Genomic DNA, 24,280 nt, shown 5'->3' with positions numbered 1-24,280 from the left:
TGTGTGTATTTGATCTGTTTCTTTGCTCTGTTTTGTCTTACAAATATTTATTATATTGAACTATTTGTGTTGGTGCCACGCAGTTTTGCTTACCATAGTTTTATGGTGTGTTGGAATTTTTATTAGACAAAGTATCCTCTTTTTTTTTTTTTCGTGATTTTTTTGTAATTCTGGTTTTATGGAAACTTCAAAATTTTCAATTAAAAAGATAAACATAACCCTTTGGGATTCAGATTTACTTTATAATTTCTATATTAATATAGAAAGTTTTATTTTTGTTTTTCTTAGTATATCTAGTTAAAGTCTGCCCATCCAGGAGAATAGTGTCTTTAGATTATTTTCATCCTTCAATTAAATTTTATAGTTTTTTAGATTAAATTTACTCCTGTGGGCCTTGGGTTTTTCTATATATACATTTTTTTCCTTTTTAGGGCCACACCCGCAGCATATGAAAGTTCCCGGGCTAGGAGTTGAATTGGAACTGCAACTGGGGCCTATGTCACAGCCATGGCAACCCTGAATCTGAACCACATCTGTGATCTATGCCACAACCTGTGGCAATGCTGGATCCTTAACCCACTGAGTGAGGCCAGGGATCGAAGGTGAACCTTAGAGAGATGTTGAATCCTTAACCCACTGAGCCACAATGGGAACTCTGGTCGTTTTGTCCTTGTATGGAATTTTTTCCTACGTCTGTCTGTAGTTTATTATTGGTAATTTAAAGAAAAACCATTGGTGTTTATCTTGTAACTAGCTGCCATCAAATGAATCTTTTTATTTGTGTTTATTGGTTGAATCTGTCATATTCTAGGTACACAGTGATATCATCTGCAGATAAAAATAATTTGGTTTTTTAAAAAATTTATTACATTAGCTCCAGTATACAAATTGATGGATTATCCTAGAGATAGTGGAAAGTTATGACTCATCTAAAGAATGAAATCTTGAGCATTTTGCACTTTAATATGTTTGCTTTTAGTATCTGGTCAATAATTCCTCATTCTTAGATGGGTTTTTTTATTCTTATCATACTTAAGTCATATTGAAAGGGAGTTTAATATTTGAAAGAGTCTCTTGAGCAACAGGGATTTAGTGACCTTTTCTCATGGTCCAGTCATTCCTCTTGATTATGAATGAGATAACATTTAAGTAATTCTAATACCCCTAATTATTATTCTTATTACTGTTGTTGTTTTTACTTAGGACTTCAAGATAATGAATTTTGAGGGAATACAGTTTGGCCTATGATAGGCAGGGAATGCAGAACAAACAAAAACAGTGGTAAAGACTCCTGAAAACGTATCTTGTCTCCAGCTTGGTGGTCGTCCCCTGTTCTCTTCCTTCAGGGTTACTGTTGAAATGGTTTGAGCCAGTGAATGCATATCCTCACTCTTCTTCTGCTTCCTTCCGTAACACTTGTTTTAAAACCCTTGGTTCCCTGAAAATTTAGTTACTATCTAAGATACCACTGCAATGCTCACTCAGGGCTTGATTTTTTTTTTTTTTTTTGGCCGCACCTGCAGCATATGGAAGTTCCTGGGCTAGGGGTTGAATCTGAGCTGCAGCTGCGGCCTACCCCACAGCTGGGGCAATGACAGATCCTTAAGCTATTGTTCAAGGCCAGGGATCAAACCCACATCCTCACAGAGACAACATTGGGTCCTTAACCCACTGAGCCACAAGGGGAACTCCAGGGACTGATCATTTTAAAGACTCATGTCTCTTTTTCATTCAAGCATACTCTCAGTTTATTTTAGTTTATAATTTTCTTTAACCTGTTTTCTCTTTACCTTTTTGGGCACTCATATTACTTGGCAGTTGAAGCTTCTGAACTGGTCGATTGTTTAATGGTCGTAATATTTTCCACTTCTTTTTGTTGGCCATCTGAGATATTTCATCTTCTAAGCCTTAGCCCTTATATTTTATACACTGAAAGACTTATTAATTTTCCAAAGTTCTTTTTGTTTTGTTTCTCTCTATTAGTATAGTTATTTATTTATTATTATAGTATAGTTTTTTAAATTTTTTATTTTCTGTCTTTTCTAGGGCCTTACCCGTAGCATATGGAGGTTCCCAGGCTAGGGGTCTAATGGGAGCTGTAGCTGCCGGCCTGCGCCAGAGCACAGCAATGCAGGATCTGAGCCATGTCTGATACCTACACCACAGCTCATGGCAACACTGGATCCTTTTCCCTCTGAGCAAGGCTAGGGATCGAACTCGCAGCATCATGGTTCCTAGTTGGATTCGTTAACTACTGAGCCACGATGGGAACTCCTAGTAGTTTTTTTAAAAATTGAAATAAAATATACACAAACAGGTACCAGTAGTAAATGTGGGCAATTATCAAAAAGTAAGCAAATCCTGTCACTTTAGAAAATAAATAGGGGAACATTGCTAGTGCTCCAGGAAGACCCTCTTAAGGGCTCACTTCCTCTTCCCTCCTGCTTAAAGGCAACACTGTTCTGAGTAGAAACACAGCAGGCTTGTTTTCCTTATTTAAAAATTTTATCAAAGGGAATCATTCAACATGTATTGTATGTTTGGGCTTTTTTACTCAAGATCCTATTTGTGAGATTTATCCATGTTCTTCCTGTAACAGTGGTTTGTTTAGTTTCATTGCTTCATGGAATTACATTATATGTATATACTACACTCTTCGTATCCCTGTTTTGGGATAGGAGGATCATATCCAGCCTGATATAACTATGCTGCTATGAACATTCTTTTACATGTCTTTTGGTGCATATGTAATACATTTTTGTTGGACATGTTAGCTTGGGTTTTCCTAAAAGCAAGAGCCTGAGACAGAGACTTGTTTGCAGGTGATTTATTTGTGAAGTGATCCTAAGAAGCGAGAGTAAGGGACGGAGTGGAAGAGAGGTGCGTGAAAGACTGTGCTGGCCTTTGGCCCCTGTAGTGAGTAACAGGTGCTCAGTCCTGTAGCCCCTCAGAGGAGCCCGTGAACTGAAGCAGGCAGGAGGGGTGCAGAGCATGTGTCAGCTCCCCAGAGCCCACTGGTTAGCGGTGGCACCGGTGCATCAACTCCGTGTGCTTCTGGGTTGTGCTCTCACACATGCCTTCGGGTGCTTTTTAACATGGGGTTTTCAGTATAAATACAGAATGTCAGTGTTATCCAGTCTTGATATACAAATAAAAAGTCAATACTGAGACGCGGAAGGGCGATTGTAAGAGAGAAAGGTGTCTATGAGTGAAAATCTAATTTTTCCTTTGGTAGAATAAACAAATGACATCCCAAATGGTACATTGTTTGAATTATGGCAACTTGAGCCACCAGGAACAATTATAAGGCAGACACAAAAGTAGGTGTATCTGGTGAGTGAAAGTGAGGTGGAGGGGAGCACTTATTTGGGGACACTACTGTAAGATTTGAATTTTTCTACCATATACATGTTAATGTAATAAATTACATTAAAATGTAGTTCTCATATATTCATATAGAAAAGTCTTTAGGATTATTTTTAAGTGGAAAAAAGCAAATTATATATACAACAGTGAGTTGTATGCAACTACTTTTTTTCTTCAGGATATATATTATATATGTATATATGATATATGTAAGTTATTTGTACTCTCTCTCTCTGTATATATATACACACATACTTCTATTTTCATAATAAAAATGGAGAAAACATTGAAAATGGGGCAAAGAAACCAAGGGAATAAGTGAGACTTTTTTTTTTGATTTCTGTAAATGTATATATTGCTAATTGAAATAAGCCAGACACAGAATGACAAATACGGTATGATTTCACTTATACGTAGACTCTAAAGTAGTCAGAGTCATAGCAGTGGAGAGTAAATTGGTGGTTGCCAGGGAAGGATGAGGGGAAATGAGGAGGTGTTGGTCAGAGGGTGCAAAGTTTCTGTTGTGCGTGGTAAATATAATGTATAGCATGCGCATGCACACACACACACACACACACACACATACACACACACAAATAATAATAAGGGGGTAGGAAGAAACTTTGAGAGGTGACTTATGTCTGGCCTTGGTGGTGGTGATGGTTTCCTGAGTGTATACTTATTCCCCAACTCATCAGGTTGTATGCATTAAATATGTATAGATTTTTACATGTCAATCATGCCTCAGTAGATTGGTTTAAAAGGAATAAGTATTGTTAAAAAACTGAAAAGAACTTTTTAAAGGACTAGTCGGGTTAAAATTCCTGAGTTTGTATGTTGAGTTAGTAACTTTATTTTATCAAGAAAGTAGTAAACTAAAACTAACTTCACCTTTTAATTTAATCTATAAACCCCGATTTAAGATTTTTATTTGAATATTGGTTTAGTGGTGCCCAGGATAGCATCGCAACAGGTAACATATTGGAGAAATGCTTTTCTGTATTTTGATGAAGAATAACATTTTGTTTTGCAATTTGGGAAATGAAAAATTTGTATGCACCTAATTCCTCCTTTTCTCCTGAGGCCTCTTAACCTTCTTCTTTTTCTCTCCTTCCCTTCTTTCTACCTAAATCCCTGTGCTCAGGGTTCTTATAGTCCAGTGTGGGTGTGACATATGCCAGACCAGGAGATTAAGCTCTTAAGCACTAGTTGGGGGAGGAGGGACATAAGATTTTCCTCAGGAGGTGCATTTCAAGAGATCATTGTGGAAATTGGTATTGAACCTGATTGTTTGCAGACGCTCTTTATTCTGGGCTTGATGTTTTGAGGATTTTAAAAATTAGTGAATAGCATATATTACGTCTATGTGTTTCTCCAGATTTATGTTCACTTGCCAAGTATAAATCATTGGAAGGTTGAAGCTTTTAAAAATTTTAAAGTTTTGGAGTTCCTGTCGTGGCAGAGGTAATGAACCCAACTAGTATCCATGAGGATGCAGGTTTGATCCCTGGCCTTGGTCAGTGAGTGGGTTAAGGATCCAGCATTGCCGTGAGTAAGCTGTGGTGGAGGTTGCAGATGTGGCTCAGATCCTGCATTGCCATCGCTGTGGTGTAGGCTGGCAGCTGCAGCTCTGATTCAACCCTTAGCGTCAGGAACTCATATGCTGCAAGTGGGGCCCTATAAAAAGACAAAAGAAAGTTTTTTTTTTTTTTAAGTTTTATTGTAGCTGTTGATGTCACTGGAGTCTTTATTTCTTAGAAAAGTCAAAAAACAAACAAACAGCTGTGCTTAAAGGGCGTGGTATGTCTTTGCCTGGTTGATGTCATTGGGGTCTCTAATTCTTAGAGAAGTTAAAAAAACCAGCTGCACTTAAAGGGCATGGCGTATCTTTGCCTGGTATCTACTGCCTCATAGAGATCATGGAAGTTTGAATTAACGTGTTTTTTTCCTGTTTGATATATTATTTCAATTTAAATTTTGTTATTTGGTGCCTGTTGTCAGTCACTTCTACAGGATTAGTTGGTAGTAGGACTACTTTTGAGATATAGATATTTCTGTGGAAAATATCATTTGTTTGTTTCTCAGGAAGCACATCTGTCTATTCATAGAGCATATTTCTGATTTAATTTAGATTACATTTTATTTGAATTCAGTAAACATTTTATTCAGTTAGAATTTTAACCAACTGTTACTGGAAAATTTTTTTTCTTAAATTTTTAATCCATTGCCCATTAATGCTAGGACTTTGGAGAAGGGATTTAACTTCTCTGAGTTTGAGAGGATTAAATACCTGGATGCGCTATATAATATTACATGCGGTAGTGTTTAGCATAGTTTTAGCACATAATATGTGCTAATAAATATTTTTATCATTTTCTAGAAACCCAGAATAACAAAATAATACATCTCAGTCTTTAACGTATGTAGTCTTAAACACGTTAAAATATCTAATGAATAGCAACACAACAGAGAAAATGAAAAACATATTCACTTATAATTCTTCGATTATGTATTTTAAACCTATATTTTTTTATTAGAAGTTCTCACCCCTGCCAGTCCCTGATTTCCTTTCAGGGGATCCGCAGGATTTATTATTTTCATAATAATGCTAAAAATATTACTTGCGGGGAAGCCCTTAAAAACAAAACATAGTTGTTCACTTAGGCATGTCCTTGATGAAGCTGTAAAAGATAATTCTTTCTTTTTTTCTTTTTTTTTAAATCTTTTTAGGCCCACACCCTCGGTACATGGAGGTTCCCAGGCTAGGAGTTGAATCAGAGCTACAGCTACCGGCCTACACCACAGCCATAGCAACACCAGATCCAAGCCACGTCTGTGACCTACACCACAGGTCACGGCAACTCTGGATCCTCAGCCCCACTGAGTGAGGCCAGGGATTGAACCTGTTTCCTCATGGATACTGGTTAGATTCATTTCCACTAAGCCATGATGGGAACGCCAAAAGCTAATTATTTCATTAAATATGAGCTTTTGAAAACAGGTTGCTTTAAGATTATGAATGACAAAATAGGAAGCATGCATAGAAACACATCTGCTCTGTACCAAGGAATAGTTGTTGTCTGGAGAAAAAGCACTGATGTGGTTTTCTTGGAATTGTGAGCCCCTCCAGCTGCGTATTTTCACAGGATACCGTTTTTACTTGAAAGAATGACAGAAAACTATGGTTACTCAGACTTGACATTTGATAGTGTTTCCTTAGAAACAAAGTGAGCCTATCCCTTCAAGAAAAACAACTGATGGTGTTTGTTACTAATTATAATAAGCCTAGCTTTCATAAAAAAATTAAAATTTTGAAAAACGTGTCTGCCAGCCTGACCGTGACAGTTTCTTAATACTTAAATTTATGAGATTATTGACAATATTAACAAAGGTTATTTTCGTAACATTGTTGAATGAAATATGAAATTTTAAAAATGAGTGAGAAGTCCATTCAGAGTGTATGACAGACCAGTGCATTTTAATGTAGCAGTATGTACAGTGTTCATTGGAAATAGTTTTAGATTTCACTTTACAACCTAACCTTTAAGAAGTGACTACTTGAGTTTAGTGACGTATTAGGAACATCCAGTTCCCTGGAAAGCGTGTGAAGACACTCTTCTCTTTTCCAGCAGAGTATTTGTGTGAACCTGAATTTTTTGTGTGTGTGTGTGTTGTTCAAATAACAAATCATCTGAGACTGATCACTGAAGTAGATATGAGAATCCATGTCTTTCTGTGAAATCAGATATTGAGATGTGCAAAACTGTAAAAGCTATTCTCAGTCTTGTTTTGTTTTTGAAAAAAGTTTTTAATTAAAATGTTATTTATGTTAACATGTAATGGCCTTATTATTTTAAAAAAATGCTTTTAAAGAACTATTTTAAAGTTTTCTCATTTTCATTTCCAGTATGTTTAGTATAGATGGTGAACTTTATAAACAAGGGCCTTTGAGGTCTTCAATAATTTTTAAAGGTGGAAAGAGATCTTGAGGCCAAAGGTTAGAGAGGTGCTGCTTTTCCTTGTTAGCTGTTGTCCATATGGATACTTGAATTTGGGATAAAATGATAATTAAGACCACAATATGATTTATTCATGCTATAATTAATATGATTACACTAAGTTAGTATAAAAATAGAAATGGTAAAAAGGCAAAACTGTTCAGGTGAAAACATATTTGCCTCTTGTCCGAATTAAGTGAAATTTAGGGCTAAAATTTAACTATGATGTTGAAATTTATTCTCTTAAAAAAAAAAATCACCCCCATTACCTATATCTTTAGAGTAGGTTCTTTTGAACTAATGTTATAGAAAGGTTTCAGTAGACAACTGATTGCAGCACTTCCCTTTGGTATTTTCAGTTACAACTAAACGTGTGTATTGCTTTCCAAATCTCTTCTGCTGTGACCCTGTGTAAGTTGTAGTTATTAGCTTGGCAGATTAGGTAACTTAGAGGCCAGTGATTGGCTGTACCGTGAAAGCAACTTAGAAGGCTTCATCTGTGCAACACCCGGTGACCTAAATCAGGTATGCCCTCACTGTCCCTGGACTCTTCAAGGGACTTACTGCATTACATTATCAAACACAAGGCATTTCTGTATCACTATGGAAAGACTTCGCCTGGAGAAGAAGTTCCCTGTAGGTACCCAGTTATGACCTTGTATTTTATGTACAGACAAGTTTGTGTCTCTCAGAGTGTAATAATGAAGCTTGAGGAATGTCAGGCTTATTAGCACTGGCTTAGAATAGTATCATCCTCTGTGTCCTTGGCTATGGAAGTCATCTGCTGAAAAGAGTAAATCCTTGTACAAAGGTAGCAATGTTTGTACCATTTTTATTCTCTACAGTTTGATAATTGAAATATAACTTGAATGAGGCTTTAAGAAGTTTTATATAGCTGAGATATTAGGAAAGAAATCACTTTGTCTTAATGGTCCAGTATGTTTTGAGGCTAAACTGAAGTATTTGGTAACTATGAAATTATTCTGCATGGTTAATAATCATAATTTATGGGAGGTGTTACTTTTGGGCTATAGCCACGCGTCTTATGTAACGAAGTTAATACTATGTGATAAGGATCTTCCGATGCTGTTTTAATAATGAATTTTGTAAACCTCCAGTGCCAAAAGAGGATAATGGGCTAGGCTTATGCATATATTCTTAAATAATCTTTAATATTCCTTTTTTCTCTAAGATTATGCCTTTGGCATGTTAAGGTCTCATTTTTGATCGTTTGACCAAGAAAATACTACTGTGGATTTAGCCTTTTCAAGCAGGATAAATGACTGTGAGTGAAATTAGTAAGACCTCTTTGAAACAAAAGAGTTGTTTGGTTTTTTGCTGGGAGTTCCTATTTGTGAATTGAATTTGGATTTTGTAGTGTGTTGATGCTGAGCTTTTCTGTTCATAACCGATTTATTAAATTCCAGACTATTGAGTATCTTTCTGTGTTTGAGCTTTAATTGTGTTCATAAGGAGTCCGTAAGTGTATCCCATATGAACTTTTTAGTCCAGTGTCTTGTCTTGTGGAATATACTCAACAGTTAGCACGTACTTATTGGAGAATTTAACCAAGGGCCAGGCCCTGCTTGATGCTGAGGAAATGGTGATTACAAAACAGACGTGATTCCCCTTTTCTTGGAACTTACTTTTCAGGCTGGGAAACAGTTAAGTAGTTACATAAATATGTAGTTACAAGTTTTAATAAATACTAGAAAGAAAGAGTACTGTGTTTTCTCAGCATGTATTTCAGTGACCTTGGTCTGTTGTCTTCTGAATAAAGAACCTCAAGTCTCTTAAGCTGTGTGTGTGTGTGCATGTGTGTGTGTAAAATGAGAAGATTGAACTCTGTGAGTACACCCCATCCATACCTGTGAGTCTTGAGGCCTCATTTATTCATTAGAAATGGAGAAGGTAAGCATTTCCCTCTTGATTTCTTATCATGGGGAGCCCTGCCTTAGCCGTAGATTTTAACTGATAGGCTGACCGTTTGATTATAATACAGTTTTTTATTCACTGGTGTATCCCCAGTACCTGGAATGATGCTTGGCACATAGTATACACTCAGTAAATATTTGTTGACTGAATGGATGAGTCCAAACTCCTAGTCTCTTCCCCCCCCCCCCTTTTTTTTTTTTCTTTTTGCTTTTTAGGGCTGTACCTGTGGCATATGGCAGTTCCCAGGCTAAGGGTTGACGTGGAGTTGCAGCCGCCAGCCTGCACCACAGTCACAGCAACGTGGGATCCAACCGCATTTGCTACCTACACCATAGCTCACAGTAATGCCCGATCCCTGACTCAGTGATCGAGGCCGGGGATCAAGCCCGAATCCTCACAGATACTAGTTGGATTCGTTTCCACTGCACCACAGTGGGAACAACAAACTCTTAGTCTTTAAGGAAATGAGACTTCTTTTATGGTTCATCAAATTCATGGGGCCCAGGAGTATTAGCCGGGGGGGAAGAATAGCCAAGCAGACCATATAACTGAGGGATTTCCTGGTTCTTGTTTATTTTCAGTAGGAAAAATCCAGTGGAATTCTAAACATACCATGTTCATTCTGTGTCAATGACTACCCCACCTCCAAGGCTGACTGAGATTGGGGAATTTTGACAGAATACTTGATAGACCTTTTGCTGAAACGCATTTACTAGATTTCTGTGTACAAAATTTATTAGACCTTTTGTGCAAAATGCCTGTGCTTTTTCTATACATTTTAATCAATGATAAAGTTGAGATTGTTTTTTGAAAAGCCCATTTTAGAAATAGATTTTATTCTTATCCTCAGTTCTGTTAAACAGTTTATACATACTTGATAACCTAAAGTAGGTAATTCCTATGTGTTTTTTTGGTATCTGTGCACTGACTTAGAACTTAGAATAAATATTTGTGATTTATAACTTCAGGTAAACCCTAATGAGGCTTTCCATTTGTCTGTGACTCTTGTGCTTTGTAATGAGGTTTCTGACAATAACGTGTGTCATTAACAATGCTGGAGGCTGTTACCTGCCAGTTTTTATATCTCACACTTTTCTGAGTTCTCTTGCTCTTATATTCTTTGATTTTTTTTTTTTTATTTTTTCCCCCTCTGTAACTTTTCCTTAAAACTCAGATTGTCTTCCGTGTTAATCATGGTGTGTGTATTTGACGTAAGATTTTCTGAAGTTTTGTGTTCCAGTATCTGAATCTGTCTGGTTCCTCGTCTGTCTCATGAGAAAGCATTTTTCCCAAGGCTTTAAATTTTTTTCTGTGGAAATCACATGATTGCCTGAGTGTAAACATAGCAATTTTAAATTGCTTAAATTTTCCATATACTTTTTACATCTTTTACACTTAGAGTAATGCATCAATCAAAAAATGCCAGATGAATTCTTTAGAAATCATTCGTTGGCTTTTTATTTCATGAAACAGTAGTCATCAGTGATTTCTCCCTTTAACTGGATTAGGGAAGATAATTTGCTTACTCTTCAGCTTTTTGCCCATAAAATAAAGTTTTCTAATACTATAGTTCAACTCTTGTTGGTAGGTGGGATGGGTTTGGGAATTGGGGTTATTTGGAAGAAACTCGTATTTTGGGGAACAGCATTTTTTTTATATATACTTCGTTAGATTTCTTTGATACAGTGTTGGGGAAAAAGTTCTGACATACAGATGAACTTTTAGAGGAATACTTATAGATTTAGGGTTACTTGTAGTACAGTGAAAGTATACAGTAACTTTAGAGTATTTTTGGTGTGAATTGGAATATACACTACTTCATTTTCAGGAGGATTAAAACACTGTGAATGAAATGAGAGTGCCACCTAGAAGCCCACCTAAAATGGTCAAGGGCGGGAAGCAGCCCCTACTGAAGAGCAACTTAAACATGTACAACTTAAGTCTGTAACACAACCAAGGCCATGGTGTTCAGACAGGAGTGCTGCACCATCACACAGAGGGGGTTGAATATATAGGGGCTTGGGCTCCACTCACGCCGCTGGGTCAACATCTCCCAGCAGAATTTCTAATAAGTCAAAATCTAAAGCCCTCTTAAAGTTATACTGTTTTAGATCCTCATGAAAGTTAGTTGCCTCTTCTTGGCATTTTGTCCTAAATATGAAAGAATGTACTTCTGATGAATAATTCTCCAGTACAGCCACAATACTGTTTCAGGGTACATTTTAAATCTTGAGTATTGGGGTTCCCATGGTGGCACAGTGGAAACAAATCCAACTAGTATCCATGAGGTTGCAGGTTTGATCCCCAGCCTTGCTCAGTGGGTTAAGGATCAGGTGTTGCTGTGAGCTGTGGTGTAGGTTGAAGATGCAGCTCGGATCTAGTGTTGCTGTGGCTGTGGTGAAGGCTGGCAGCTGTAGCTTCAATTAGACCCTTAGCCTGGGAACCTCCATATGCCGCAGGTGTGGCCCTAAAAAAGCAAAAAAAAAAAAAAAGAAAAATAAATTTTCACTATTGAGGAAATTAATATAGCTATTCATTTTGGTAATTGTTAAAAGACTTTGCTAATTAATCTAGTTTTAAAGCTTATATGGCAGATGAAAAAGCATTTTTTAAAGAAAAATAGTTTTCTTTCTCAGATTCAGTGAACTGTGGGCGTCTTCTGTGGTTGTGCACTTGTGCTTGGTGCCTCTTCCCACAGCCCTTTCAGATGCATGTGACCCTGTGAGGGTGGGGACCTGGATAGATGGGTGACAAGTCATTCAAAAGATTGCATACTGACATCTGCCTCTGTATTCATGTGGTTAACATAAAGCAATATTAAAAAAAAAAAAAAGTCCCGAAAACTACTTACTGCCAGAGGTACCCAGTTCACTACTTTGCTCATATGTCCTTTCAGTGTCCATTATGTAAATTCAAATATTCCTGTTCTGGAGACTTTCTTACCTAGCAAGTAGTATTCGGTATATGTGGTTCTCTACCTTGTGTGTGTAATAGGTCTTAAATATTTTTCGTGTCAGTACGTAGCATCTTCTTCTTTTTAGGAGCTTGGCATTCCATTGAGTGCATTGCTATTCCTCTTTTAAGGGACTGTTGGATGATTTCCAGTCTTTTCCTATTACAGGCTTCAGCAAATCACCTTGCACATATGTCGTTTCATATGCAGAGAATTTAAACTTTCTTTATAGTCTTATGTAGATAATGCTTAAATTTGTTGCCTGCTATGTTATAGAGCAGTTTGTATTCTGAATAGTTATCTTATTTTTTAAATAAGAATTTGAAACCACGACTAAATTATTTTCTTAAGATTAGAGTGAGTTAATCTTGTATTGATATACTGAGGGTGCCTTTTTTGTTCTTCTGTGTATTTTAGTTTTCCCAGTGCCTTGGCTTTATTTCCTCTTAGGTAGGCTTTGTAAGGACTGGCTTATGTGACATATTCCTCTGGGGTTAAGAACGAAAACATTTTGATGTCGGGGGTGACTCTTTGCTGTTGCTATTTTTAGTTTTCAACCATACACTCACAGTTAAAGATTGAAGAATGATTTTTTTTCTAGATTCAGATTTAAAAAAAGTAACACGTATTACATTGAAATTTGAATTTATTCTTTTTAAAATTACCAAAATTACATGTTTATTATAAAAGAAAATTAAATACTTTGGGGTTATCTGTCTCTGTTTTTCCAGCCATTCATGTGATGCAGTATCAGCAGTTTGCTGTTTAACCTTTTACGTATTATTTTTGTTGTTGTTGTCTTTTTGCCATTTCTTGAGCCACTCCAGCGACATATGGAGGTTCCCAGGTTAGGGGTCCAATTGGAGCTGCAGCTGCCTGCCTACGCCAGAGCCACAGCAACGCAGGATCCAAGCCACATCTGCAACCTACACCACAGCTCACGGCAACGCCGGATCCTCAACCCACTGATCAAGGCCAGGGATCGAACCCGAAACCTCATGGTTCCTAGTTGGATTTGTTAACCACTGCGCCACAAGGGGAACTCCCTTTTACATATTTAATATGTATTTTTTGCATATACTTCAAGAAAGAACACATGTCAAGTCATACTTTATATAGTGTATTAACTTTACCGATTTTCGAAATAATGGCTTAAAACATTATCCTAAAATGATAGGATTTAAAATGCAATATATTTGTTTCAGAAATGTATTTCCGCCTTGAAACATAAATGGCTTTGTTCTAAGGGATTTTCAGTATATAGACATCTGCATGCACCCTGCATGCTTCATTGAATGACTTGTAAAGTGCTCAGGCGGGCATTGTGTGTGCCTGCTTATATTTGCCTTTATAGCAGACTGCCTTTCTGATTCATGTTTCCCAGTTGTTGAAAAGTAGAGGATGTTTTTCAGGGAAGGGAGACATGCAGACCTACCCTCCACCCCAGCCTTTTTTTTTTTTTTTTTTTTTTTTTTAATAGTGTTAAATGTAAAAGTTTTTATTTATTTACTTATTTTATTTATTTATTTATTTTTTGTCTTTTTGCCATTTTTAGGACCACTCCCTCGGCATATGGAGTTTACCAGGCTAGGGGTCTAATTGGAGTTGTAGCTGCCGGCCTACACCAGAGCCACATCAACTCTTGATCCGAGCCGCGTCTGCAGACCACACTACAGCTCATGGCAACGCCGGATCCTTAACCCACTGAGCAAGGCCATGGATCGAACTCGCAACCTCATGGTTCCTAGTTAGATTCGTTAACCACTGAGCCGTGATGGGAACTCTTGTAAAAGTTTTTAGACTTTAAGCATTTTAACTTTAGTTAAATAAAAGCATTGTCACTGAAAACCCAAACATTAACAATAAAATAATATTCTCACTTGGCTTTAAATCAGATCATTCATTCAGGTCTCCACAGAGGGTATCTGAGGGAGCATGCTGGGTGGACCTACAGAGGAGCTGTGGGACTTTCTCTTTTTTATTTATTTTATTTTCTTATATAATGATTTTTATTTTTTTCATTATAGCTGGTTTACAGTGTTCTGTCAATTTTCTACTGTATAGCATGGTGACCCAGTTACACATACATGTATACATTCTTTTTCCTCACATTACCATGCTCCATCATAAGTGACTAGACACAGTTCCCAGTGCAACTTCCTCTTTTTTGTGTTCCTTTTTGCACACATGGGAGTGTATCTCATTGGTAGGTGTTTAGAGGTCAGAGAGTATGTGTATTTTAAGCATAAATATGGTGAAGTTGCCCAGCTTGGGCTGTTTCTGAGTGTTAGTTGGTTAGAGTCAGTACATCTACATCAAAAAAGAAGAGTTTTGTTGTTGCTGTAGTTCGGGATGAGAGATAGGCATATTGTTTTGTGTCCTTGGCAATTGTTCTGTTGAAATGAAAGTTTGGAATGGGAGCAGTTAATCCCTTTTAGAATACACCGAGTGCTACCTCTTGGATAATACAACTTCTGCCTCTTCTGTTTAGGAGACAGCTTCTCTTTTGTACCTACCTGTGCAGGCTTAGGGACTGAATGACATGAAATCATTGGAGGAAAGCGAAAGATTTTAGAGTATGACGTGCTTGATGGATGGTAATTTTTAGTTACTGCCTCTTCTCTGTGTGTGTATTTCCTACTTGAAATTTTCTCCTTACTAAAGGAGTGTGATTGCCCTGAGGCAGTTTGACTGTGCACGCAGTTGTCTGTCTTCTTAGTCCATTATATGAAAAGGTGTAATGGTCTACGCAGGCTGCTTCCCAGTCCTTTAGCTATACAGCCTTAGAAAGTCATTTAACTTGCGTGTTTCCTGTATTAAATTGAATGTGGTCCTTTAGAGTCATATACAAGTATCTCTTGATACTCAAATCCATTTGATTCTACAATTTGGCCATCTAGCCTTCCTTCAGAAAGTAAGTTTGGATGTTGAGATCTGCATTTTCTTAATATGCTCTGTCTGTTTCTGAGTTTGGGGTAGCAAATAGTGAGGGTTAAGGTAGCAGGAAATTTATTCGAAAATTTAACTAAATTGATTCAGCGTCTGAGTTTTAAGATATGAGAATGAGGGCACTGAGAATATGGATATTTTAAGATCACAAGTTGGAGGAGACCTTTAAGAGATCATTTTACCCATCCTCCTGTTTGAGCCTTTCTAACACAAACGGGTCTTCCAGTTTACACTTGGATGTTAAAGTGCTGAGAAACTTAGTTGTATGTGTCCGTCTGGCTTATTGTTGTCAGTGCAAGAGGAGGTGATGGGCTGCCAGAGCAAGCACAGAGGAAATGGGAGTGGTTGAAAGTTTCTTCTTGCAAAATCTGAGAAATAATGTCATCTGATGGATAAAATAACATTGTTCTAGAAAACTGCCATTCAGTGGAGTGCTAACAATGTTATAATGAATGTCAATATTATCATTTTGTTTTTCTTCAATTCTCTCTTATCTTTAGTTACCTCTGTTGCCTGTGAAGTTATCATTAAAGCATAGGGACCTGTGAAGAGAACAGATATGGACTATGTTTTTTTCTTTCTCCAAAGCCATTTGCTTTTTCCCTCCTGCTTTGGGAGATTGGTGGTACTCTGCTTCTGTCTGAGCAGAACATCGTCCCTTTCCTGTTGCCCATCTTTGGCCTGCTCTCAATGACTGGCTAGGTCATCTACACCTTCATCAAGCCTGGCTCCTTCCTGTTTGTTTCTGAAAGCCTCTTCCTGGGCCATCCTTTTCCTTGCATTCGTTTTTTGCTTTGATCCTTTGGCAGCGGTGTTGTGGACAGGATCTCCAGTGTGACGGCCTTGCAGAGTGAATTTCCACCTTTGGGTTCCTCTGCGTACTGCACACACGCAGACCCTGAGAACTGATTCATGCCTTTTTAAAATTTTTAAAAAAAATTTTTTAACACCTGCTATCTCTTCCCCAGAACATTTGCGAATCTTCTCAAAATCTTGACTGCCCTACCCCAGTAAGTACTCCAGTCCCAGGTTTGGTTGAGGACCATAGCATCTTTGTCCACTGGCCCCTTCTCCTGGTATTCTGCTCACTAGTCTTTGGCTCTTGGTAACTTATGAGTGAAAGTGGTGAAAGTGATGCTATATGTTAAGGCTATAGACTTATTTTGACCATTGTATGTTTAACCATAATCTGATCCAGTATCCAATACAGTTGAGTAAGCGTGGTTGGGTTTTGTTGTTGATACAGTACCTGGTTGCGGGGTCGGGGGAGGGGGGGAGAAGAAGAAAGAAAAGAAAAAAGTGTTCAATATTGACATCTAAGGGTTTCTCTCACCCCTGATTTTCTTTAATTTCTGACCTGATGTGTCTTCCTGTTGAAGTGAATATATGTACCAGTCACTTGGTATCTTCCATAGAAAACTAGTGGAAATATTTGTCATTTCAAGTTTTTTTTCATGACATTTTTCAGTGTTTTTCTATGAGTTAAAAAAAAAGCCTATAAAGATAGTTTCAAAAAGAATGCGGTTAACTATAATATGAATTCAGTTCTTTGAGAGGAAGGCAGTCTGTTATATATTTTTGGCTGTCTCAGATAACATACCCAGTAGTAGTAGGTCTTCAGTATATGTTGATTTCATGAGTGAATGAGAATAATTTCTTTTTAGGGTCCTGATGAAGAAGCTGTTGTGGATCTTGGCAAAACCAGCTCAACTGTGAACACCAAGTTTGAAAAAGAAGAACTAGAAAGTAAGTTTATTTAAAATAACTTTGGTTTAGTAGGATAAATTGTTAATGAATGTTTGTTAGTATCCTTTAAGTTTTACCTATAATTTGTTGAAACATTTGTTGTTGTTGTGAGCTAGAGCATACATTTAGAAGAGTGTGCAACACTTTTTAAATATAGTTTAAGGAACACACAGCAGAAGCCCATGTAACCACTACCTATGTGTACAAATAGAACCTTCCCTGAAACATAAATTCCAGAATGTTTTTGAAACTTCACTGAATGTTACCATAACTTACCTTGGAAATTCAAATGCTACAGTTACAAAATCAGATAATTCTTTACTTTTTTTTTTGTTTTGTTTTTAATTTCTAGCAGCCTGGGTAATTTGAATTATGACCAGACTATAGCATGCCAGACTAATAAGCCACAGTTATCACTGGTTGTCATCTCAGTGTTCATTTTATAGGTCTGTTACATCAGCCTTTTAAAATGCTATAAAAACCTCAGCAAAGAATTGTGTAGCAGATGAGTTATTTGCCAGTTTATCTTCCTGAGCATGAAGAAGTTCTAACAAATGGTTTCTTGTTTCTTTCTTTTTTCAAAAAAGTAATTATAGATTAATTATTTAATCTTGCCAGGATAGTACACAGTGTCCCTGTGTACTCAGCTTATTCTAGTGTTAACATTTTATTTAATCATAAGTTTATGAAAATGAAGAAATTAACTCTGGTATACTACTACTAACTACACTATAGATTTTATTCAGATTTTACCAGTCTTTCCACTGATGTTCTTTTTCTGCTCCAGGAGCCCGTTGAATAGCACGGAGTTAATGCCATAGGACACTTAGCAGTCAGGGTCAGGTCTCCTTGGTCTCCTCTAACCTGGGATGATTTCCAGGTCTTTCCCCATTTTCCGTGACCTTGATACTTTGAGGAGCAGTGGTTAGATACTTTGTAGACGGTCACCCAATTTGGGTTTGCCTAATGTTATCAAATTATAACATTATAATCTCATACCCCAGATCATGGATACCTGGGAGGCACACCACAAAGTGATAGGCTCTTCTCTAGTGTGAACATATGACATCAGTGTAACTTACTGTTGGTGATGTTAACCTTGAACACTTGGTGAAGGTGGTGTTTGTGGCGGATGTTTTGCTAGAGTTATTTTGGGGTCTTTTTGAGACCTACATTTTTTAAGTAAAAGTCTTCCATGGCAGCTGAGTGGGTTTATTGCTTTACAAAAAAGAGATGGAAAGAGACACAAATAAGCCTTCTCCACATTTACTTTCTGAAATGGAGAGAATTCCTCTTGATTAAAATTGACTTTGGAAGTTTAGGCTCACCAGGACTCCTGCAGAGAACTTCAGTTACCTAGGTGCTTGATTCTGTGAATTGTAGGCACTAGAGAAGTTAAAATTTTTTAGCCATAATTTTATTAATTCAGATGTGCGGTGATACATGTAAACCATGTCTTATGTCCTCCCTCAAATACATGTGATCAGAACACGAAAAGAGAAATTGACTGTGATCCTTGGCTTCCTTTGCTTATTCAGGGCCCTTAGCTTTTCTCACTTGGTACATAATCTGAATTAAATATCAAGTTCGAGGAAGAGATACATTTCATCTCAGCACTGAATTGAATAAGCCTTTGATGGAATAAAGTAAAAATGAAAGGAAAAGAAAAAATTATAACAGAGAAAAACTAAGGGAAGTAATAAAAGCAGAAAAAGTAATAGTTCTATCTCCCAATCTTTGGATTCTGGCATATTGCTACTGATTTTATCTAAGCTTTCTAAATTTCAAACTCATAGAATTGAGTTTTATCTTGGTACATAAGGGCTTGTGTGCCAAAAACCCATTAGTACTGATTGGAGTAGCAATTTTGTAACTCACAGTACACAGTGATTCTTTAATTTCCATTCTTGGTTGATGTCCGAAAGAAAATAGTTTCACTAAAATAAAACTGTAAGATTGCCGAGTTTTATAGTTTTGTTTTGTTTTTTACTTAGATGTAATTTATATAATGTAAAATTCACCAAAGTGATTTTTTTCATATATTCACTATATTGTGCAACCTAATTTCAGAATATTTTCATCATCCCCAAAAGAAATCCTCTATAATTTTTTTAATTTAATTTTTTTATTGAAATATGAATGACCACATACTGCATTAGTTCCTGGTGCTCAACATGGTAATTTGATATTTCTGTTCATGGCTAAATGATCACCACAGTAAGTCTAATTACTGTCTATCATCGGGCAAAGTTACTACAGATGTAATTGTGTTTTTTAATTTGGGATTTTCAAGTAATTTTTTTTCAAGTAATATTAAATTTCTGAAGTTCATTATCTAGGCAGAGTACCAGGTACTGGCAGATGTTGAAACAAATAATTTTAGTTCAGTGTCTTTTCATAGGACTGGTCTTCTTTTAGTTTAAAAGATTATTTGCTTCATTGACATTAATGTTTTGAAAACTGAAGCAAGAAGTCAGAGTGTCAACTTTTTCAACCTTAGCTGGGAATGTGTGCATCAGGCAACTCAAGATTTTTTCTGCTCTGTGCATATTTGTAAACGACTGAGAAATCACCATGAGTATGTATTTTGGGATTGCAAATACATTTTAGTGAGTCATCAAATTTGCAAATACAGAATCCATGAATAATGAGGATTGACTACTTTCAGATCTCATCTAAAGATAAAGATCTTGGGAGTTCCAGTCGTGGCGCAGTGGTTAACGAGTCCGACTAGGAACCATGAGGTTGCGGGTTCGGTCCCTGCCCTTGCTCAGTGGGTTGACGATCCGGCGTTGCCGTGAGCTGTGGTGTAGGTTGCAGATGCGGCTCGGATCCCGCGTTGTTGTGGCTCTGGCGTAGGCCGGTGGCTACAGCTCCGATTCAACCCCTAGCCTGGGAACCTCCATATGCCGTGGGAGCAGCCCAAGAAATAGCAACAACAACAACAACAACAATAATGCCAATAATGCCGCGGGAGCGGCCCAAGAAATAGCAACAACAACAACAGCAAAAGACAAAAAAAAAAAATAAAGATAAAGATCTTGAGTTTCTTTTTTTTCTCCGACCATCCTACAGAATATTGTAGAAACAGAATGTCATTTACAGTTCATATTTCATTAACTTTTTTCTGTTGTGCCTAGGGAAGAAAGCAACTCTATGCCAGACGGTTTTTTCATGGTTGCAAGTTAGTTAAACTTGTAGTCTTTGTCCCCGCTTCACTCAAGACAGCTTAGATAGCAACCTCATTGAAATTGAGAGATGAAGTTCCTTCTTCTCAGTGTTCAACATAGTGCTGTTGACTTTCCTGATGCAGTTTCATTTAGTGGCAAAAAGCAGAGAGTACCATTCATAATTGTTTTGTTAGTCAGCATACAAAGGTAGGACGATGCAGCATCAGCAATTGCCTTTTCTATTCTAAAAGTATATGATAAACTTACTCTGTTGCTTTTTTAATCCAGTCTGATTAAATTTTTGTCCTTTTACTACAGTATTTGGACCATTTACATTTAATACACCTCTTATTAATTTGAACCTTGCTAATCTGAGATTCTCAAAACTTAAAAAAATTAGTAAATATTTATATATATCCATTTATGAATAGTCATCATTAAAGCATATATCTTAAGGACCTGTACTAACTCAGGTTGGGCATAAATGTAGATGGCACACATTCATTCCTGATTTCAGGTGGGCCCAGTTCCTTTCTCTCAAAATACCTTTTCAGACATCCAGACTATTTCTTCCAGAAGTAACCTGCATATTCAGTATGTTCATCAGTCAGTGGTATTAGCCTTTGGTGTAATATTCTGTGTAGTACTCTATAATATAGGAGAAATAACAGACTAGCATTCTTAGACTTGCATGTAACTCTTTTTGTAGTTGTTGTTGTTGTTTTAGGGCTGCATCTATGGCACATGGAGGTTCCCAGGCTACAGGTCGAATTAGAGCTATAGCTGCTGGTCTACGTAAGCCACAGCCACAGCAACACAGGATCCGAGCCACATCTGTGACCTACACCACAGCTCATAGCAATGCCAGATCCTTAACCCACTGAGCGAGGCTAGGGACAGAACCTGTGTCTTCATGGATACTAGTCAGATTCGTTTCAGCTGAGCTATGATAGAAACTCCATGTAATTTCTTTTTTTTTTTGGCCTTCGTTCTTTTATCTTTTTAGGGCTGCACCCGCAGCATATGGAGGTTCCTAGGCTAGGGGCTGAATTGGAGCTGTATCTGCTGGCCTATACCACAGCCACAGCAATGTGGGATCTGAGCCGCATCCTCGACCTATACCACAGGTCATGGCAACACTGGATCCCCAACCCCATTGAGTCAGGCCAGGGATTGAATCATGTCCTCATGGATACTAGTTGGGTTTATTAAATAACCATTGAGCCACAATGGGAACTCCCCATGTAATTCTTTTTTTTTTTTTTTTGTCTTTTCTAAGGCCACACCTGTGGCACATGGAGGTTCCCAGGCTACGGGTCTAATCAGAGCTGTAGCCCCGGCCTACGCCAGAGCCACAGCAACTCAGGATCCGAGCTGCGTCTGTGACCTACACCACAGCTCAGGGCAACACCGGATCCTTGACCCACTGAGCATGGCCAGGGATTGAACCCGCAACCTCCTGATTCCTAGTCGGATTCGTTAACCACTGAGCCACAAAGGGAACTCCTGTAATTCTTTTTTTATCAAAGTAAATTTTGCTATATGTTTGTGTATATCATTTTTTTTTCTTTTTAAAAAACCAGTCCTGGCAGTACCCAGACACTGCAGATTTGGTTCCAGACCACTGCAGCAAAATGAATATTGCAGTAAAGTGAGTCACATGATTTTTTTTGGTTTCCCAGTGCATATAAAGATTGTGTTCACACTATGCTGTAGTGTATTAAGTATGTAGTAGCACTAAAAAAAGCAATGTACATGCCTTAAGGGTGGTGGTTGCTAAAGGCTGGGGTGAATTTCTTTTTCTTTTTTCTTTTTTAATTTAATTTAATTGGAGTATAGTTGATTTACAATGTTGTATTAGTTTCAGGTGTAAGGCAAAGCAAATCAGTCATAAAAATATATCCATTCTTTTTTTTTCCCATATAGGTTACTACAAATTATTGAGTAGATTTTCCTGTATTATATAGTAGATTCTTATTAATTGGGGTAAATTTCTTAAAATAAGACAACAGCGATGATTACCACTTTGATTGGCTCTTCCTTTCATGAATGATTTCTCTGTAATGTGCAAGGCTGTTCAATAGCATTTGACCCACAGTAGAACTTCTTTCAGAATTGGAGTCAATCCTTTCAATGCCCCTGCCTCTGCTTTATCAAGCTTGTGTAGTATTCTAATTCCTTTGTTGTCACTTCAGCAACCTTCACAGCATCTTTACTGAAGTAGATTCCATCTCAAAAAACCACTTTCTTTGGTCATCAGTGAGAAGCAACTTCTTATCCATTCAAGTTTTATGATAAGATTGCAGCAGTTCAGTCCCATCTTCAGTCTTCATTTGTAATTCTAGTTCTCTTGCAGTTTCCACCACAGCAGTTAATTCCTCCACTGAAGTCTTGAACCCCTCACAGTCCTCCATAAGGGTTGGAATCAACTTATTTCAAATGCCTATTACCATTGATGTTTTAACTTCTTCCCATGAATTATAAATGTTCTTCATGGCATCTGAGTCTTTCTAGAAGGTCCTTGATTGACTTGGCCCAGATCCATGAGAGGAATCACTATCTATGGCAGCTATAGTCTAACAAATGTATTTCTTTTTTTTTTTTTTTTTTTTGGTCTTTTTGTTATTTCTTGTGCCACTCCCGCGGCATATGGAGGTTCCCAGGCTAGGGGTCTGTTCGGAGCTGTAGCCACTGGCCTACGCCAGAGCCACAGCAACGCGGGATCCGAGCCGCGTCTGCAACCTACACCACAGCTCAGGGCAACACCGGATCCTTGACCCACTGAGCATGGCCAGGGACCGAACCCACAACCCCATGGTTCCTAGTCGGATTCGTTAACCACTGCGCCACGACGGGAACTCCTAACAAATGTATTTCTTAAATAATAAGACTTGAAGGTTGACTCCTTCATCCATGAACTTCAGAATGGATGTTGTGGTAGCAGGCATGAGAACAACATGAATCTCCTGTACATCTCCATCAGAGCTCTTGGGTGACCCGGTACTTGTCAAGGAGCAGTAGTATTTGGAAAGTAAATTTTCTTTTCCTGCACAGTAGATCTCAATAGTGAGCTTAAAATATTCAGTAAACCGTATTGTCAGCAGATGTGTTGTCATCCAGGCTTTGTATAGCCTATAATGGAAAAGAATCTGAAGCTGTAGACCTGAAATTAATACAATATTATAAATCAACTATAGTTAAATAAGTAAATAAAATATATAGATAACATGTAAACTATATAGAGCACAGGTGGAGTACATTGAGTATAATTCTTAAAGGCCCTAGGATTTTCAGATGGAAATGAGCATTGACTCAGCTTAAAGTCACCAGCTGCATTAGCCCTAAACAAGAGAGTCAGTCTGTCCTTTGCTGCTTTGAAGCCAGGCATTGACTTCTTTTCTCTAACTGTGGAAGTCCTAGATGGCATCTCCTTCTAATAGAAGGCTGTGTTGTCTGCCTTCTATCCGCACCACTAAAACCTTTTCCATGTCAACAGTAACAGTTTCAAATTTTTTTTTTTGTCTTTTTGCTATTTCTTTGGGCCACTCCCGTGGCATATGGAGGTTCCCAGGCTAGGGGTGGAATCAGAGCTATAGCCACCGGCCTACGCCAGAGCCACGGCAACGCGGGTTCCGAGCCGCGTCTGCAACCTACACCACAGCTCACGGCAACGCTGGATCGTTAACCCACTGAGCAAGGGCAGGGATGGAACCCGCAACCTCATGGTTCCTGGTCGGATTCGTTAACCACTGCACCATGACAGTTTCAATTTTTTTTATCATCTGTGTGTTCACTGAGTTGTACTTTGAATTTCTTTCAAGAATTTTTCTTTGTATTCACATCTTGACTGACTGGAACAAGAGACCTAGCTTTTAGCCCATCTTAGCATTCTCATGCCTTCCTCACTAAGCTTCATCACTTCTAGCTTTTGATTTATAGTGAGAGAAGTACGAGTTTTCCTTTCACTTGAACACGTAGTGGCCATTCATTGTAGGGTTCTACATTGGCCTAAGTCAGTATTGCTATGTCTGAGGGAATAGGGAGGCCCAATGAGAGGGAGAGAGTTGGAGAAACAGCTGGTCAGCGGAGTGTTCAGAACCCACACACTAAATGATTAAGTTCACCATCTCATATGGGCACGATTTGTGATGTCCCCAAAAAAT

General features: G+C 37.8%; 1 protein-coding gene across 16 annotated transcripts in view; it reads left to right on the top strand.

Moving 5' to 3' along the window:
* Positions 1 to 24,280, top strand: part of SLC4A7 (solute carrier family 4 member 7) — a 109,557-nt gene that overhangs the window by 22,032 nt on the left and 63,245 nt on the right. For 10 of the 16 annotated variants that reach the window (XM_021071464.1, XM_013981428.2, XM_013981427.2 and 7 more), the window contains exon 2: positions 16,866 to 16,947. In XM_021071464.1, the coding sequence (XP_020927123.1) occupies positions 16,866 to 16,947 (82 nt within the window). Of the gene's footprint in view, positions 1 to 6,243; positions 8,001 to 16,865; positions 16,948 to 24,280 lie in introns of those variants that run through there. The other 6 variants (XM_021071471.1, XM_021071470.1, XM_021071467.1 and 3 more) reach the window with 3 other exon arrangements.

The sequence above is a fragment of the Sus scrofa genome, chromosome 13 (assembly GCF_000003025.6).
Source record: "Sus scrofa isolate TJ Tabasco breed Duroc chromosome 13, Sscrofa11.1, whole genome shotgun sequence".
In the NCBI taxonomy this organism is placed as follows: Eukaryota; Metazoa; Chordata; class Mammalia; order Artiodactyla; family Suidae; genus Sus; species Sus scrofa.
Note: the sequence above shows the minus strand (reverse complement) of the source record. Positions and strands in the feature narration are given on the sequence as shown.